We start from the raw sequence: 16,722 nt of genomic DNA on the forward strand, positions 1-16,722 counted from the left end.
CCCACTCTGGCACTGCATAATCCTCCTCCCTCCCTCCCTCCCAGGCAGTTCATTTGGATGGCAGAAGGATAGTGTGAAGTGATGGGTGGCTCCAGGACCTTTTGAAACTGCGTTACCGGAGCACGTACAATGACACCCTAAAGTGAACTTCGGTGCCCCCTCCCCGAGACATGGATGCATGAACCGGCACAGTCGTTCAAATAGATCCACAACATTTATTCAATTGCTTTGAAGGTGCAGTAGCATAAGTGCGTGTTTCTACCTGTGGCCCATGAGCTCCCTGCCACTGGCATCGCTGCTAGTTGCAGTAGTTTTCCAGTTGGTAGAGGGAGCACGTGTTGTGGCAGCATTGCTCGACGATCCCTCGCTTCACTTTCTCAAACTCCTCCTGCTGGAAGGGCAGCTCTCCTACCTCACCGTGCAAGGGACCGCTCACTGCCAGGGAAGAAAAAGATAAGCCATGGGATATCACACAGCATCAGCCCTGGCTGTTGAGTCCTGCAGACACCCCATTTGCAGATACCAGATTTTTAAGCCAGAGTTGGCTAGAAAATGGGGAGGAAGTTGCAAAGGTTTCCCCGGGTTGATGCTGCTTGTAGCACCTTCAGGCTGTGCGTTTCCTCTCCCAAAATAATCCTATGATGCTCAGAAGGAGCCAAGCTGAGTGGATATCAGCAGTGTGAGGGACAAAGGGATACAGGGGCTTTACTGAGGAAGGTGTGGAGAAGAAGAGAAACCCTGCACTCTCCTTAGGGTGAGCAGCTAGTAAGAAAGATGATAAAATGGGCTGAGAGATGAGTTGCTTGGGACTGCAGGCTCCCTCTGGCAGTTACCCACTCTTCTGGGAGCCTGGGCAAACAACTGGGATGTCCATGGGATTGCAAGGACAGTCCAGTCCTGGGGCTGGATGCATTTCCCAGCTGGTCCTGAACAGCCTGCTCCTGTTGGCTGCCAGGATGTAGCCTCCAGCCGATGGCAAAAGCGTTCATGTGTGTCCGTGTTCACAGCTGGGGACAAGTTTTTAGAAGGAATGATGAATTGGGGTATTTGGACACACACAAAACTCAACAGAATGTCTCGTTTGCTGGTGGGAACTTGAAAACTTGTGGACAGAACTGTTCAGGTTTTAGTTGCCAAATATAGAAAATGGCAAATAAAGCAGTGATTTTTCCTGTAGGAAGAAAAGAGCCCCTAACAACAAAAAGAAAATGCCTGGAAAGCGAGAATGAGATGTGGTTTCTAGGGCAATATGAAAGTACAGCACAAGATGCAAAATCCCCAAGCCCCCAAAGTGTGATGCAATGAACGAGGCACAAGAGTAACAAGAAATCATTATGCTAGTGTGCTAGGAGGAAAATTTAGGAAAGATTTAGTCCAGCATTAAGCAGAAGAGGAAATAGCTAGTCAATGTTTTGTGATTTACTTGTCTTCATCCTTCCAGCCAGCTGCGAGTAGACTGTAAACACAACCTGCTTGTGTGACAATGAGATGGTGACTCAGGCAAAAGTCCTGGGAAAAAGAGGTAGAAAGTCCTCAGATACTTTCAAACTGGTTGGCCCTGATGAAATTCTCCATACAGTATTTAGGGAATTTGGCTAACGAAACTTCCAACCCATTCATGGCGGTCTTCAGAAACAAATAATCAGAGAAGGGAGCAACTAACAGCCCAGCTGGCCATTCAAAACAAATCATGGTAAACCCTCTGCTATGACATTACCTTGCTTCACCTTCCAAAGACCTCTAAGACTATTTCACAAGATGGTTACATACGCAGGAGAAGGAATCAGATACGAATGAAACCAGTGTGTGATGGGAAGAGAAATGGTAGGAGAGGTGTATCGTAGTCAGAGGACGTTAAGTAATGGTCCATCTTGAAATGGCTGGGATTAGGCAGGGGTCTCTTCTGCATCTATTACAGTCTCCATTAGTAGCTTGGAAGACAGAAGAGAGAATGTACTTGCTGGATTCATAGAGGAGCCAAAGCTGAGAAGAACTGCAGTTACCCATCTCCAGGAGAGACATCATCCTTGCATTAAAGCTGGAGCTGGGCCCATCTAGATACAGATACTGTGTCGAAGGGCAGCTCTCTGGACTGCCTCATGCCACCTGCATTGCCATGCAGACACAAAGTGCTGGACCAGGGGCATTGACCCAGCACTGCACTGCAGGGTGTGTGGGTAGGGCTGTCATCTCCTCCTGGCGCTTGCACTCATCAGCGGTCCAGGAGTCCTAAGAAGGGGAACCAAAGCAGCTCCACCAGCATTTCACCACCATGAAATAAAAGATGATATAAAGCTGTGGGGGCTGCAAGTCTCCTGAAGGGCAAGATTAGTACTAAAAATTATCTTTGAAACTACAGAAACACTGAAAAGAGGGGATGCTGTTCAGTAAGAAATGGGAAAGATGCTAAAGGTAGGCAGGAAGACTGCATTGCACATCTAGGACAAGGGTTTGGCTGTGGTAGTGGTCCTTCAAGGACTGCTGATCCACCCAAGGGAGGGCCAAGGCATCCAAGGGAGACAGTGATCACTATCAATCAAGCGTGGAGTGCTGCTTTGAAAAAGGCAAACCACCTGTGTAGACAGGAACATGGTGTGAGAAACATGCAATATTTTTCTTCCAGATTGCTCACTCTACTTGCTGGCAAGGCCTCAGCTGGGGTCCTGTACACTTCTCCAGACATCACCAGTCAGTAAGGGTGTGAACCAAATGCAGAACGATTTGCATGGACAGACATCTAGAAAATATGACCTAAGAAGGTGGGGGGGGTGGGGAGTGGGGGGGAGTCTGGAGGGGATTTAGTTGAGAGCAGGTTAAAACTAGACATTGGAACAGTCTTCAAATATTTTGAAAAGCAGCCATAGAGAAGAAAGGAGTAGACTCTTCCCCATGTTCACTATGGAGAAGACAAAAAATAATTTATAGCAAAGGATGTTCAGGTTAGATATTGGGAAGAAATACTCAAGAAGACAATCAGTTAAGCATGGGAACAGGCAGTTTCAGAAGGCAGAAGAAGATTTCTCACTGGAGGATTTTATGGACATACTAGACAAGCATGGGTCAGGAATAGGATGGGGACAGCTGATCCTGTCTTGGGGGCAGAGGGAGGCTTCATGGGTTCTTTCCACCTTTATTTTCTATGACCACTCCCAGGCCAGTGTAATGGCCACACAAAGAAATAGACAAGTTTGAGCTTTCAGGCACAATTCCTTTTGCCTCATAAATCCTCTTTCCCTGCATGCCCTCCCATCTGCCTTTTTAACCTGAAGACCTTTTCATTGGCAATGTGATGTTGTTGGTATGTTAAAGGTATTCCTGGTATTCTCCATCAAGGACATTCTTGGTGTCACTGACAAAGATAGGCAGTTTTTACATTTTGCATCGCATAGCATACGACTGCGTTCACGGTGAGCCTGACTTACCTAGAGGCTGCTCAATGTCCCGTCGGGCTTTGGGGGAGTAGAAGAAACCCCGCTCTCCGCACACCAGGTAGAGAGCCTCCACCAAGTGGGAGCCGCAGAGGTGCTGGTTGGCAGCCGCGTGGCTGGTCCCAGGGATGGAAAGAGCGAGAAGGGCCAGGAGAGGCAGCGATTGGATCCAGAGAGCCATGGTGAGCAGGGTGAGGCCTAGAGCTAAGAGGCAGAGGAGACACAGGGAGGTGTAGGAGGGAGAAATAAGTTGTCATGAAGCATCCTATGTCCTTCAGCTCCTTTGGCATGAAAATGAGACCAAAGTAGCAGATGGACCTTCTAAAGATGCCCTAGCTTGAGAGGGAAGGAGAGCTTTCTGCATCAGGCTTTACAAGTCTTTACAGTAAATGACGAATGATTATAACCAGAAGCCCATCTCCATCCACATGCTCACATCAGTGCTGGCCTCCCTGCTGTCTTTCCCCAAAAGGCCAAACGAGACTGGAAGAGCCATCCCACCAAGCCCTGTAGCATACATGTCCAGAAGACCTGAGATAAGCAGACATCTTCAGAGGAAAAACCCTCACTGCTAAGTCAGAAGGGGTTGTTATTTACGATGATGGCCAAAAACCAGCACAACGTGCTCAAAGACCTGAAGACACCTCATCTTCTTGGACTAGTGAGCCAGCACTTGTCACCACCAGCTACATCAACTTAAGAAAACAGCTCTGCAAAACAGGTAGAAGCTAAAAGAGCAGCAATCAGACTTACCCAAAGAAGGGGCAGCAAGAGATGGAGAGAAGTTTGCTCTGAGAGATGAAGACTGGTTGGCTGGTAGTAATATCCCCATTCTCTCTTTCCCATATTTATATGCTTTACATTAGCCCAAGTGACAGAAGAGCTTACACAAGCTCCACCTCCTTGATGACGCTCTAGCCAAAATTTTTGCTGCTTGTGCACTTTAATTTCCCTCTATGCAACATCCACAGGTCTTTATGCAAGTTAAGAGAGAAGCAACAGTTTGCAGTTTCCATCTCATTTCATCCGACCTGTTTTTGCTTCCCTGAAGCTCTGTCCTGAGCCATCAGTGACCCTTTTAGCAGGAGATAATGGTGCTATTACAGCTGCAATGATTACTAATGACACTAATGCTGGCAATAGGCACTGCTGGCATTGAGGTGGCTCAACAGCTGTTTCTAAAATGTAAAATTAAAGGCAAACATGTTAATCTGTTTGATTAATATCACCTTGGAAAGTATGCAGCGATGGGACCAAGTTGTCAGTAAGACCATGCTACTGTCAGGTGTCAGAGGAAGGAAAACACATTATTGCGCTGAGGCTATCTGCAGCCTCACTCACTGGCCACGCGGCGCACAGCGAGAGACACGTGTCCACAGCTTGGGCTGGGGGAGAAATACCATCTGTATTTTGCAGGAGACCTTGGGTGGTTGTTTTAGCTCAGCACAAGGCCAGAGTTAGAGCATTTGAAATTTTGTATGTGAAAAAATAAGCTTTTCCCCCTTTGCCCACTGAAAGGCAGGTCCCCTCCTTCATCTGCCAGGTGCCCCTTCAAATTCCTGTTTGAGATTAACCAGAGCAGAGACTCGGTCTCTGCCGTTTGCAGGTGAGAGCTCTGAGCACCTCAGCTCTTCTCTCTGGGGCTCTGCCCAAAATGGTGTCTTCAACACCAAGAAACGTTTCTGGTAAATCCCAGTGAAAACCAACAGATAGCTGGTTATCTCCATTCTGGCTGGTAAGTTTGCTTTTAACATGAGATGATGGGTTTCATGGGTTTTGTGGGTCTGATTTTGGCAACAGACCTAGCTCGCTCTGTCTTTCACAACATTACCCCATTTTTTGGATACCTCTGTGCTCGACTTTTCTGCCACCAATAGCATGTTTGTACCTTTTTCTGCTTAAAGTATACTTTTTTTTCTGCCTGAAAAGGCCCATTTTAAATACTGAGGATGAGATGATCTTCAAACTTCCCACTGCTCTAAATTTTGAGACTACAAGTGCTCAGCACCACTGAAAAGGAGACATTTTCACCTGAACTCTGCTGCTTGTTTAACTTAGAATAATCCTTATTCTCCATACACAGTATGAATCAGAAGGAAGTTCACTGAAATCCGCAGAATGCCCGGAGGCTCGAACCAAACCCTTGATTTCTTGAGTAGCCAAAGCAATTCCATCCATCAGCATCTAGGAAGTAGGAAGTCCCATATGCCCCTGTCATGGCTTTAAGTGTGAAGTATCATATGTTTGCTAAATGACTACGATTGCAAAAAGGCTGGTGAGAAATGCTAAATCTCTGATGAGCGTATGGGGGGGGACTCATTTGCTCAAATGGATGCAAGACAGGGTTATCATTTACATCCCCTGCCATGTAGGTCTTTCGGCCTCCTGTTAATAAATCCAAGTTGTGATGTTCAACTACAGTTAATAGCATTTCTGCAGAACGTGTAACCCTATCTCTGTCTCCTTTCCCCTCAAAAAAGATATTGGATGTACTTGAATGACCTAGTGGTATACCCATGAAGAAGGTCTCAGGTTTCAGCAAGATATGAATACTGGGAATTCACTTACTCAGACCTTCTTTCTACCAGGAGAAGATGGGGAATTAGCAGCTACACAGGATAAAACCTGGCATTTTACCCCATTTGAAGTAGGTTGTTGAAGCCAGGAGCAGAAACCTTGTGCCACTTGCAGAATTACCCTACAGATCCCCTTAGCAGTTGTTTTCCTGCAGTCACCACACTGCATGAGGTCTGATGGATCTCAGTCCAGTGGTCGCCTTGGAGAGGTTCCGGAGCAGGGTGTTCCCCAGGTTGATCACACACTGAGATTTGCCATTTAGGGTTTTCCTTCTTGCACTTTTGAACATTACCTGTGCTCACCTGAATTCATGTTTTATTGAGAGTGGGACTTTGTAAGGAAACTCCTCTGTCCACTTTCTTCTCCCTTCTGGGTAGCTTCCCTGCTGGGCTTCGCCCTTCCCCGAGGCTTACCCCACTGATGTAGCAAAAAAAGCTATTTTATTTTGTGTTGGAAGTGCCACACTATTAGTCTGTTGCTTCACTTACTCTTGGCTAACCAAATCCTGGAGGTAGCTTCGAAAAGCTTGTGGCATTTCCACAGCATGCCCCAGCAGGGGAAGGGTTGACTGTACCCGAGCATTCAGGAATCCCTCTTGGCTTGTTGTAGTTTTGGTGCAGAAATAAGCCAGAAGATTTATTGGAAGGAAAAAAGATATCACGCTGGCTCAAAGTTCAGCATGGGCCAATTTTTTTTTGCAAAAGTTTCCTACTATGATTTTTTTTTCCCCTTCCAAAATATGATCACTTTGATTATTTATTGGAAACCATATTTTCTTACCATAAATGGTCATTTGGAATACAAAAAATGCTAGCAGTGATATAAATGGATATAAAATGGATATAAACTGCGGAAAGTTTTGTCTTAGAGGGAAAACTCCCATGTCAGCAGCAAACTGAGAGAAGGGGCCAAAAAGGGAGCCCATTTCTCAATGGAAAAGTTTGTCTAAAGAAAAATCTCAGCTCACTCCTTCCAGGTTGGGCTTCCCCATGATTTTCATGTGATTAGGCAGCGACAGGCCAAACGCTCGTCCATTGTTTCAGCTACGCATGCCTCCTGTGACCCCCCCAGATCCCCAGCTCCACATTGGGCTCACTTGGCCAAAGGGTGGGAGCAGCTGGGTGGGAGTGGGCTGCTCCTGGCTCCTGCCCTTTGTGCTAAACCACCTTTAGACGTGACTTGAAGCCACCTCCCTCACTCACATCCCCCTGACCCCAAGCAGTTGCATCAGTGGGAACGAGGTTTAGGCAATCCCCAGTGTCATGTAATCAAGTTTTACAGTCCGTTGCCAGCACAATAAAATCTTTACTACTGTAGATGTCTAGCATTTTCGAACCCTGTCCTGAAAAAATAACAAGCCCGCTATGGGGGAACTAGTTAACAATTACAAGTTTGTGCAAGTTTTACTGACAGCAAAGGTCAGGTCTGGAGGCGAGTGGGTTCTCGGAGAGCACCCGGGGACCCCGAAACGCCACCCGCATCCCCGCCACTGCTTTCATGCTCAGCAGCCACCGTCGGGGCTGCTCTGCCTGTCCCCGGGTGTGTGTTGCCCCAAAAGCGGAGCTGAGAGCAACGCAGCAGTGACAGCCTGCCTCCTTTTCCCTGCAGGGCAAATTCGGTGGCCTGTGAAACAAATAGCCCCAGAGGAGGAACCGCCTGCCAATGCACCCCTGTGCTGCACCAGCAGCCTGCTGAAACACGGCCCTGAGGCACCCGGAGGGGTCTGCACCCCCAAGAGCAGCTTTTGGTGGTGGCCAGCCCCTGGGAGGTGCTCCACTATGGCCACTGGTAGCTGGGGATGTGTAGTTGGGGCAATGCGTTCAAGTACATGCGCCATTTGAGCTACAGAGGTGTAGCTTTTCACTCGGTACAGGGAAATGGGGTCCCCCCAGGACCCCGTGGTTGCCCCCTCCAGGCTTTGCTCCGCTTCCCATGCAGGGTGCAGCAGCAGCCGGTGGCATGGCGCAGAGCAGGGAAGCTGGCATCCTTGGTGCTCCTTGTCTCCGTGTGGTTTCCAGCAGCTGTAATCCCATTGGCGTGTCCAAGCACCCGTGGAGTGGCAGCGTGTGACTGTCCCGCCAGCGGCAGTGGCACGAGTCAAAGGGTGGGGAGGTGGACCTGGCACTGAGGAGGGTACTTAATCACAGGAATGCTTGCAACCAAATCCTGCGATGCCTGCAGAGATACGTGGCAGGTGGGGCAGCCGCCGTGGGCTTGGGGCCGGGGGGAGAGGGGGCTGCTATAGAAGGGTGAGGCTCTGCGGCTTATCTGCAGCCACACAATGAGAGATGCCCTTTCTTCAAAAGGGGCATTGTGCAAGCAGAGAAGGGGGCCACTCACTGGGATACAAGTAATCTCAGCTGCTTCTATAAACTACTCCAGGCAGCAGCCTGGGTGCAGGGCATGTGAGCCATCCCCATCACCCCGCCAGCCACCAGGCTCAAGGGAGACGCTCCTGCCAGACTGCGGATTTCACAACGTTCCAGGCTCTTCCAGGCCAGGGACATTATCTTGCTGCTTAGAGCACAAAGGGTTGATTCATAAAATGGAGGGTGTAACCCAAAGCCCAGTGTAACCAACCAGGTCTGGCCAATCAGTTTCTGTCACCTTTGGGTTAGCTGCTAACAGCAGAGAGGGTTGTGAGTACATCCGCACCTCTGGAGATGCAGCTTACTGGTAGAAGATGATCCAGGGAGCAACTCAGAAGAGCCAGTAGCTTTCATGAGAGGACAAGGGAGTTTCCCAAGTGTGCTGTGGCTCTGAGAACAGCCTCCTGCAACCCAAACCCTCTGGCCGTCCCTCCTGAGTACATCACACCTCTCAGCAGGGAAATGCTGGCCTTTGGCCAGCCCAGCTCACTGGGGACCATGGAACCAGCAAACTGGTTTGGCTGCACCTTGCTCAAGCCCCCCCTGGCCTCTGCAGGCTCAAACCTCTACACAAGTACAGCTACCCAAGAAAAATAGACCAAATTTAATGATCTCTAGGGTAAAGCTCCCAAAATCTTTCCCATCCACCTTGGGAAGAGCATATGTGAGGTTATAAATATAGATGGAAAAAACAAGTGTGCTCCTTTTAACCCCATTAAAATATTACTGGCCACATATTTTTTGAGAAAGTAGAGGAGAAAATAGCACCTAAAAGCTGCTAATAGTTCCTAGACACAGCTATTAGCAGATGCAGCAGAACAAATTAGTGTGTTTATCAATGAGGAGAAGATGAAATCTGTGGCTATTAATGGCCCAAAAGTAATCCTTGGCCTAGATAGAGAAACATTAGAAGAGGTGATGAAACCATACTAGAGGACAAGTAGTGAACAACAAAAGCAACAAATAACTTCCACAGAGTGGAGACACGCTGGAAAAGTAGCCTGAATCAGCACCAATCCAAAAATACACATTTTCAGCACTGATACCACTTCTGTCCTTCTTCATGTTGTGGAAGTCCGTGAGAACAACCAAAGAGGATCTTGACCTGGTCCTCAGGAAGCAACCATGAGAGGGGCTATTGAGTCCATCAGGGAGTTTTCTCCAGTGTCCACAACTGTAGGCACTGAAGTCTTAGGGTGCCACCACCATGGCTTCCACAGCCGGTGGCATCACAGGCACCACTTGGAAAGCAAAGGCATGGATGACCCGGAGAAGCCTTTGGTGAAATAGAGAAGAAGATGACCTGGTCCTTGGCCACTGTGCTAGAAAGCATGGGCAGGCCACCAGAGAGCAGCAGACATAGCAGAAATCGATGGGTGCTATAGCCAGTTGAGGCAGTGAGGGGGTAAGGAGTGAAATGCCAAAAAATGAAGGAATGGTTTTTGCTGGCTCAGGCTGGATTTGTCCCCTGCTGTAAAGTGGTGTCACAGGTTGAAAATAAATGATCGTGTCACATACTTCTGTGTTGTCTGCCACTGCTCATCTCTGCAGCTGTGGGTGCACTGTCGACATCTGTCACAGTGTCTCTGATGATAAAATTGGGGACTGCAAGTGATACTGTAAGGGGACATTGAGGAACAACGTACTCATTCTCGCACTACACTTTCTGCTGAGTTTAAATATGAAGATTTGAGACCCCGTTTTCTAGAATAAACTTTACTTTAAAAGCCACTGCTTTGCTATTAGGGTGCTCTTGGAGATTTTGGCTAATGCTGCCCTGATGCTGCTGCCCTGAGGCCCCACTTTTCTCCAGGAGATGTGGCTTGCTATCTGAAGGTACCGCTCGCTCCTTCGCCTTCGCAGGGTGCTCCAAGCTTTAGCACTTCGGATGCCTCCAGCTGGGTTGGGACCCGAGACAGGAGCTGTGATTTTTTCCACCTTCCCCCTCACTCCCACAGCATCACCCACGTGGGAACTGGTGTTTCGCTGACCAGCACAGCTCTGCGCCAAAGGACCTTTGCTAACACAGCATCCGGCAGCAAATAAAACCCAACCCACCATTGCTCTTGTCAGCAGTGGCTGCTCCCAGGCATCCATCTCCCTGGCGTTATCGCCAGCACCACTGGTTATTCCTCGCTCCCGGGATGCTCTGCCAGGACCGGGAGGTGCCGAGGTCTTGCAGAAGGGCTGACCCCCTCCCTGCTCGCAGTCAGCCGGACCCCACTGTAGAGTGCTCTGATCTTCCCTGCCAGGGGATGGGGACTCCCTGGTCCGATATCATTAATTATCACTGGGTAAGTGGATTGTTTTGAACACTTAAAGCTACTTTAAGGATTTGGATGCACACCGGTAACCAGTCTGTAGGCTTGCCTATGGGTTCCTAGACAAGGAGGTGTAAATCCTACTGATAAGGCTTGTTAACGTTAGGGGCCTGGGGAGGGGGAGATGAGGGGGTGTTTGGAGCCAGGCACAGGGATCTCCAGGGGCCAGGAGGGGTGAGCCTGCCGCTGCAGCCCCCTCCTCCTGCCGGGGAGCCCTGGGCCGGGGGGAGGCACTGGGGTGCTGCGGGCAGTCGGGGTCAGGCTGATTTACAGCAGCGGAGGAACCAGGGCTGTTAATTCAAAGGTGCCGCTTATCGGTGTTTAGAAAGCAAGCTCCGATCTGTTGGTTAGCAATTTGGCCTTTGCTGTAAATAGAGGGGCCCCGTGCTTTGCTCTGACATTTTTGTCCTTATTATCTTGTTTCAGCCTCTGAGGGAGGTGGGAGAGTTATTTAAGGCTGACCTTAGTGGAAGGAAAATGAACAACTCCCTTACCCCACCCCGTTTTTCTCTCTGCTGTCCTGGGTAACAACTGTTGCATTGAACTATCTGTGCGAGATACTTAATCCTCCACCAACCCTGCAAATATTTTGTAGATCAATTCACCCTGCTGTGCCCAGAGAAAATAATCGCAAAGAGACCACGTAGAACTAATGAAGGGAGTGAAAAAATGGATTTTGCATTATTATCCCTCCAGGAAAATCAATGAAGATGGGCCTTGACCCCATCAGGCACTGGAGCTCACCACTGAGCCTGTCCGGTCTTGCATCACTGTGGTTCAGGTCTAATTCAAACCTGTGTTTCACAGGAGTTTCAAAACTAGTTGCTCCATCCCAAGCTAAACCTCTGAACATCACTTACAGAAACATGTGATAGTGGCTGGTTGGAGGTGGAGGGAGTATTTTGGATTTGGGGAAATATAGATCGTGACACAAACCCTCTACGGTTCTGAAGGAGAGGATTTGGGGGATGTGCAGGGAGTCTGGGTGGGGTGGGTACATGGTTTTGGGAGGCTTGCAGTACAGAAGTCAGTATGTGCGCGTGCTCCAGCTGCTCCTGGGTGATATACACCGTGTACAAGGTGGTGGAAGTGAATTCATTAACAGAGACATGAAGAAACCCTCGTTCATTTGAAGCACAGCACCTGCAAGTCTGAAAAATGTCCAATCTCCAAATACTTGTTTTATTGACCTGCCACCACCAACCCTACCAGCTGCACAAGAGTGCTGCAAGGCTATGGTAGCACATCTGGGGTGCAGTCACATAGGTTTTAAAATCCCTTACCTAATCTTTGCAAACCTCTCTATTCAGTTAAAAAAACAAAAAGCACCCCCCCCCCCCCAAAATCTCCTGATCAGTTTTCAAGACATTTCAGATACTTTCTGCTTTCAGCCGTGCCAGAAAAATGTCAAAAGATCGTCTTTCCCCTAGAAAACCTAGTGTTTTCCCAATCATTGTAATGAACAAGTGTAGGAAAACTGAAAACAAATTCTTTGCAGTGGAAAGTGCAGTACCTTTTCTGGTCCCTGGGGAAAAAAACAAGTCTGATTTGAGCTGGATTAGCAGTACGAATGACAGCTCAGGTCAGCTGCAGCCTTATCCAAATCAATTCCCATCTCCAGGGGGGCGGTGCGTGTGTGCGCGCATACCTGCGGCTATAGGATTTGTAAATAATTGAGTTCTTCTGATCCGTACCATCACAGCACAAGAAGAAAGATTTGGTCCTGAGGGGGCTGACAGAGGTTCAAGCCCCAGATCTGCCACTTAGACGCTTCTTCCCAAAGCTGTTTAGGCATGTAATTACTTTTCAGGCTCTGCGCCTGGTCTGAGTCTCTCTGATTCTCTGCCTCCTTTTATCTGTCAGCCTTTTACAGGGACAAGAGTACTTCTCTACCTCCCAAGCGTGTAATGAAGATGAATTCATTACAGCTGTAACACTTTAACGAGCGCTATGAAGATACAGGGTATCCTTACAAGTCCTAAATTAGGAAACTCCCTCTCAGACACTGCTGGGGTGCCTGGATGCATAGTCCAGACCTGTGCCGGCAACACATTAATCTACCTCTGTCTGTGATTCTGGAAGGCATTTAACCAGAGAAAGAGTCTGGCTTTCATGTAAAAGCCAAGCTTGCAGCAGTGACTGGAATTAGTTTCCTTAAACATAAGGATAACTGGAGTAGGAAACACTTATGTGGCCTTGGGCATCTCTTCTGGTCTCCGGGGGTGCATTCCAGTTCCTGGGCATCCTGTATCCCATCCACCACTCCCACATGGATGCAGCAGATGCCTTAGGTCATCTAAAATAGTCCCTACGCTTAAGCAAGCAGGATCCTCCCCTAATTACTCTTAGAAGGGTGTTCAACATTTAGGCTCAGAGTTGCATAGCCTGGTTACACGCAAACCAGACTACATTACCAGGCACAGTGCACACGCTGGCATTCCTACATGGCCAGCATTACTGGAACTGAACAGAAACAGTGAGAAATGCTGGGAGAGAAAGCACGTAGCGAAGGCAAGCCCCCTGGTGTGTTACTATTTAAAAGAGACCTCCCAACTACTGTTCCATGCATAATTGTGCAATTGGTAATATCCTGGCAAAGAAAGGCTTAGATCAGCTCGTCTGCAAACAAGGGACCATTTTTCACCTCCAAGTTAACATTTTGCATGAGCACAAGTTGCGGATCTCCTGCCGTAACGGGCCCCAGGTTGGATTTTGCGTACTGCCTGCAGGCAAGATGGCTGGCTGACTTGAATCTGGACAGCAGAAGGACGCAAGAGCCAAACTCAGGATGCTAGACCAGAAATATAATTTTTTTATTCTTAATATCATGTCAGCAGCAGCACGATTCCAAAATGAAAAATAATTCTGTTTCGTATTTCTTTACGCAGAGAGACAGACAGACAGATCCACCCACAACAGCAGCAGCGACAACAGCAAGAGACTGCTCAGCGAGGCACTGGGACACGCAGATACCAGAGGGTACGGTGGGGCCTGGCTCCGAGGAAGGCTCTTCTCCTTTCTTCCTCCCTCACCAGCCATCACCTCCATCTACAGGAGGGTTTAACCTGGGCTGACCCATCACCTTGGCTTTCTCCAGGTCACTTTTTATAGAGCTTGCAGCCACATTTGGTAAAGTCTGGGGAAATGGCATGAAGGCTCCCATGACCCACCCAAAGGACATGAGCTTATGCTTAGCTCTAAGCAGCCACATAATCCTACAAATCTGTTCCACTGTCAGGAAAAAGGAATTTATAACATCTTTTGGTGGAGGGTGTGACTGGGTAGATCCTCAAAGTCTTTTCCCCTGAGCAATTTCATTCAAGGCAACTCTACAAATCTGACCAGCCTTGTGCGCAATACTTCAGGGATACCTTAAGATGAAATTTAAAGCATGGGAAAAATCTAAGACGACTCAGGAAAAAGCCTAAAAACAGGAATATTGGAGGGCTACAGGAAATCCCAACAATATCAGAGATTACAGCAGGGGCTGTGGGCGCCTCTCCAGCCCACAGGAAGCTGATGGGTGATAGAGACCAAATGTTCCCCAATACAGGAGAACGGATGAAGGCAGACTCAAGGATCCACCGCCTCTATTAGTGGGACTGGTATAGGAAGCAGCAATAATCCATGCCGACCGAGCCAAGGCAACTTCAGAGTATCAGCTGCTTCAACGGGAAAATTGTGTTTTAAAAGAGTCTATCAAGTGACTTGAAATAAGTTTGTCTTTAGAAAAGGAATACCATCTAGTGGCCCAAAAAGGCAATAAGGAGGTGCAATGGCAATTAGAGAATCAGATGAATTTAGAAAAAGAGAAGGAAAAACTGCAGAAGTAAGGAGAGGGATTAACATATATAGTGCAGTGATTCACCCTGGAGCAAGGGAGAGCTCAAAAGGGACCTGATCATAGTAAATGCAAAGCTAAAATTAGACACTTTCAAAAGCAGATTGGGATGCAAAAATTAAAAATAACTGCTGTAGCTGCAGGAAGTGGTGGAGAGAACTGGATCGGGAGCCATCAGAGAAAGATGATTTCAAGGATGATATGGGCAAATGAGAAAGAAAGAGAAGTTGGGAATAGCAGCATATCCCACAAAAACTGCAAGTGCTATCCCGGGGCAGGCAGGTACAGCAGATCAAACTGCTGTAGCTGATAAAATGAAAAAAAGTGACCCCAAGGCAGGTAGCTGCAGATATGAAGCCACTGAAAGGAAGCACAACAGTAGAGTGGAGTGTACGACTTAGAGAAATTGCTTCAAATTTTGAATTAAATGGGAATTAAGCAGTAAATTGATTAGAGCCTGTGCTCCACCAGCTTTTATTCATTGCACATTGGGCACCTCCTCGAACATTTCATCAAGCCATCATGGGCATTTCATCAAATTGCCCAGCAGAATGGTAAGACAAGGATGCAACTGGCAGCATTAACATGAGTCCATAAGCTTGAGGAAGATGGAGAGCCTTTAATGAACTGATGGGGAGCTGTTCAAATGTCAGCAGGACATGATACCATGTACCAACCACCCACTCCCAATGGAGCACAGGTATCTCCATTGCCCCTGGCAGCCCCGAGGCTGAGTCAGGCTCCTTGGACAGCAGATGAATTAGGAGAGCTAGCGGCACAAATGCACCCCCACGATTCACAGCAAACTCCCATATGGCAAAATGCAGGGGAAGAAGCAATTTACAGAGTTGCTTTCACATTAAGAGACAAACAATATACTTTTATTTGCATCCCACAGGGCCGAGCACCTGCCCCACTGCACACACTTGCATTAGAAAAGTGTTTGAATGATGGTATCTGAGAGATGAAGGAAAGAAATTGTCTTATGTGAATAATATTCGGGGACCACAGCTACAGAAGAAGAGGTACAAGAGAGAAGTAGCCGAGTTTTAAAATTAATAGACCAAAAGGGATTTAAAGTCAATTTGAATACGGCACAATTAATGCAACCCCAGGTTAACTGCTTGGGAATTCGAACTGGTGAAATAAGAAGATGGATAGATGCTAGAAAGGTTAAGTTTTCTGTGAAATAAAGACTCCCACTAACCAGTCCCAACTCTGAAGAGTGCTGGGAGGATTTAATTTCTTATGGCAGCATATCTATAACTGTGCTAGTATCTTCTGGAAGCATATCCATCTTTGCTAGTACCAGCAGAGCATTATGGAAATGACAGAAAAAGAATCAGGAAGGGAGCTGGAGCAAAGAGCAAGACCGTGCTTTATCTAACGTGAAAGAAGCTGCTTGAAAAGCTCCTGCACTAAAATTCGCAGTCAAAGGAAAATTATTTGTAATAAGAATTCCAACATGAGCTGATTCTGTGGGACCAGTACTGTTCCAGAAAAATAGTGAAGGAAAATGGATACCGGTAGCATGAGTCCTCCTCTCTCCAGGGGCTGCACCAAAATTTCCCTCGCCATAAGAAAGCCTGGCTAGAGGCAGTCTGGCCTGTGATGGTCTTTGAGGCTTTCCCCCTTGATAGTCCAGTTGTACGCTAGTCTACTCATACTCTGCTCTTAAGCACAAAGAGAAGAAATGGTTATTAATATGGATATCTTTTTAAAGGAAACTGGTAATAAACCAAAGGTATTGAGCACTCAATGGGAGTGCTAAATTTGAACAAGAAGGAAAAATAATCTAAGATACTGCTATTAGAGGAATGAGGGAACAAATAGTGGGGAAACTAGAGAAAGGATCATGCCAAGGAGCTTACAGGCTGTCAGTAAAAGACAAACCCCCTCACAATATCTCTCTACAGATAGCTACTATGCTGATAATAGGATAAAATATTGGATGCATGAGAGGGAGAAAGGCAATGGCAAACACATAATGGGACACCATGAAGAAAACAGGAGGTTTATTTCACAAGTCTAGAGGGAGAGTGGGAATAAAATATGTGTAAATGGTGTTAAAGTACATGGGAAGACTGAAAGCAATACTGAGAAACAATTTAGTGAGCAAGTAGATAAATTGACTCAGAGTTTGTTTACTGCAGCCCCAACGAGGAATCAGCTAAAAGGGAAAATGG

At 47.4% G+C, this 16,722-nt stretch overlaps 1 protein-coding gene across 1 annotated transcript; it reads right to left on the minus strand.

Moving 5' to 3' along the window:
* Positions 1 to 298: 298 nt before the first annotated feature.
* Positions 299 to 4,260, minus strand: INS (insulin). The gene is made up of 3 exons (XM_052812089.1): positions 4,182 to 4,260; positions 3,423 to 3,626; positions 299 to 435 (listed from the first exon to the last, which is right to left on the minus strand). Exons 1-3 carry the CDS (start codon positions 4,258 to 4,260, stop codon positions 299 to 301), a joined length of 420 nt encoding a protein of 139 aa, XP_052668049.1.
* Between the last annotated feature and the right edge of the window lie 12,462 nt (positions 4,261 to 16,722).

Source organism: Harpia harpyja, chromosome 16 (genome assembly GCF_026419915.1).
Source record: "Harpia harpyja isolate bHarHar1 chromosome 16, bHarHar1 primary haplotype, whole genome shotgun sequence".
NCBI classification, from domain to species: Eukaryota; Metazoa; Chordata; class Aves; order Accipitriformes; family Accipitridae; genus Harpia; species Harpia harpyja.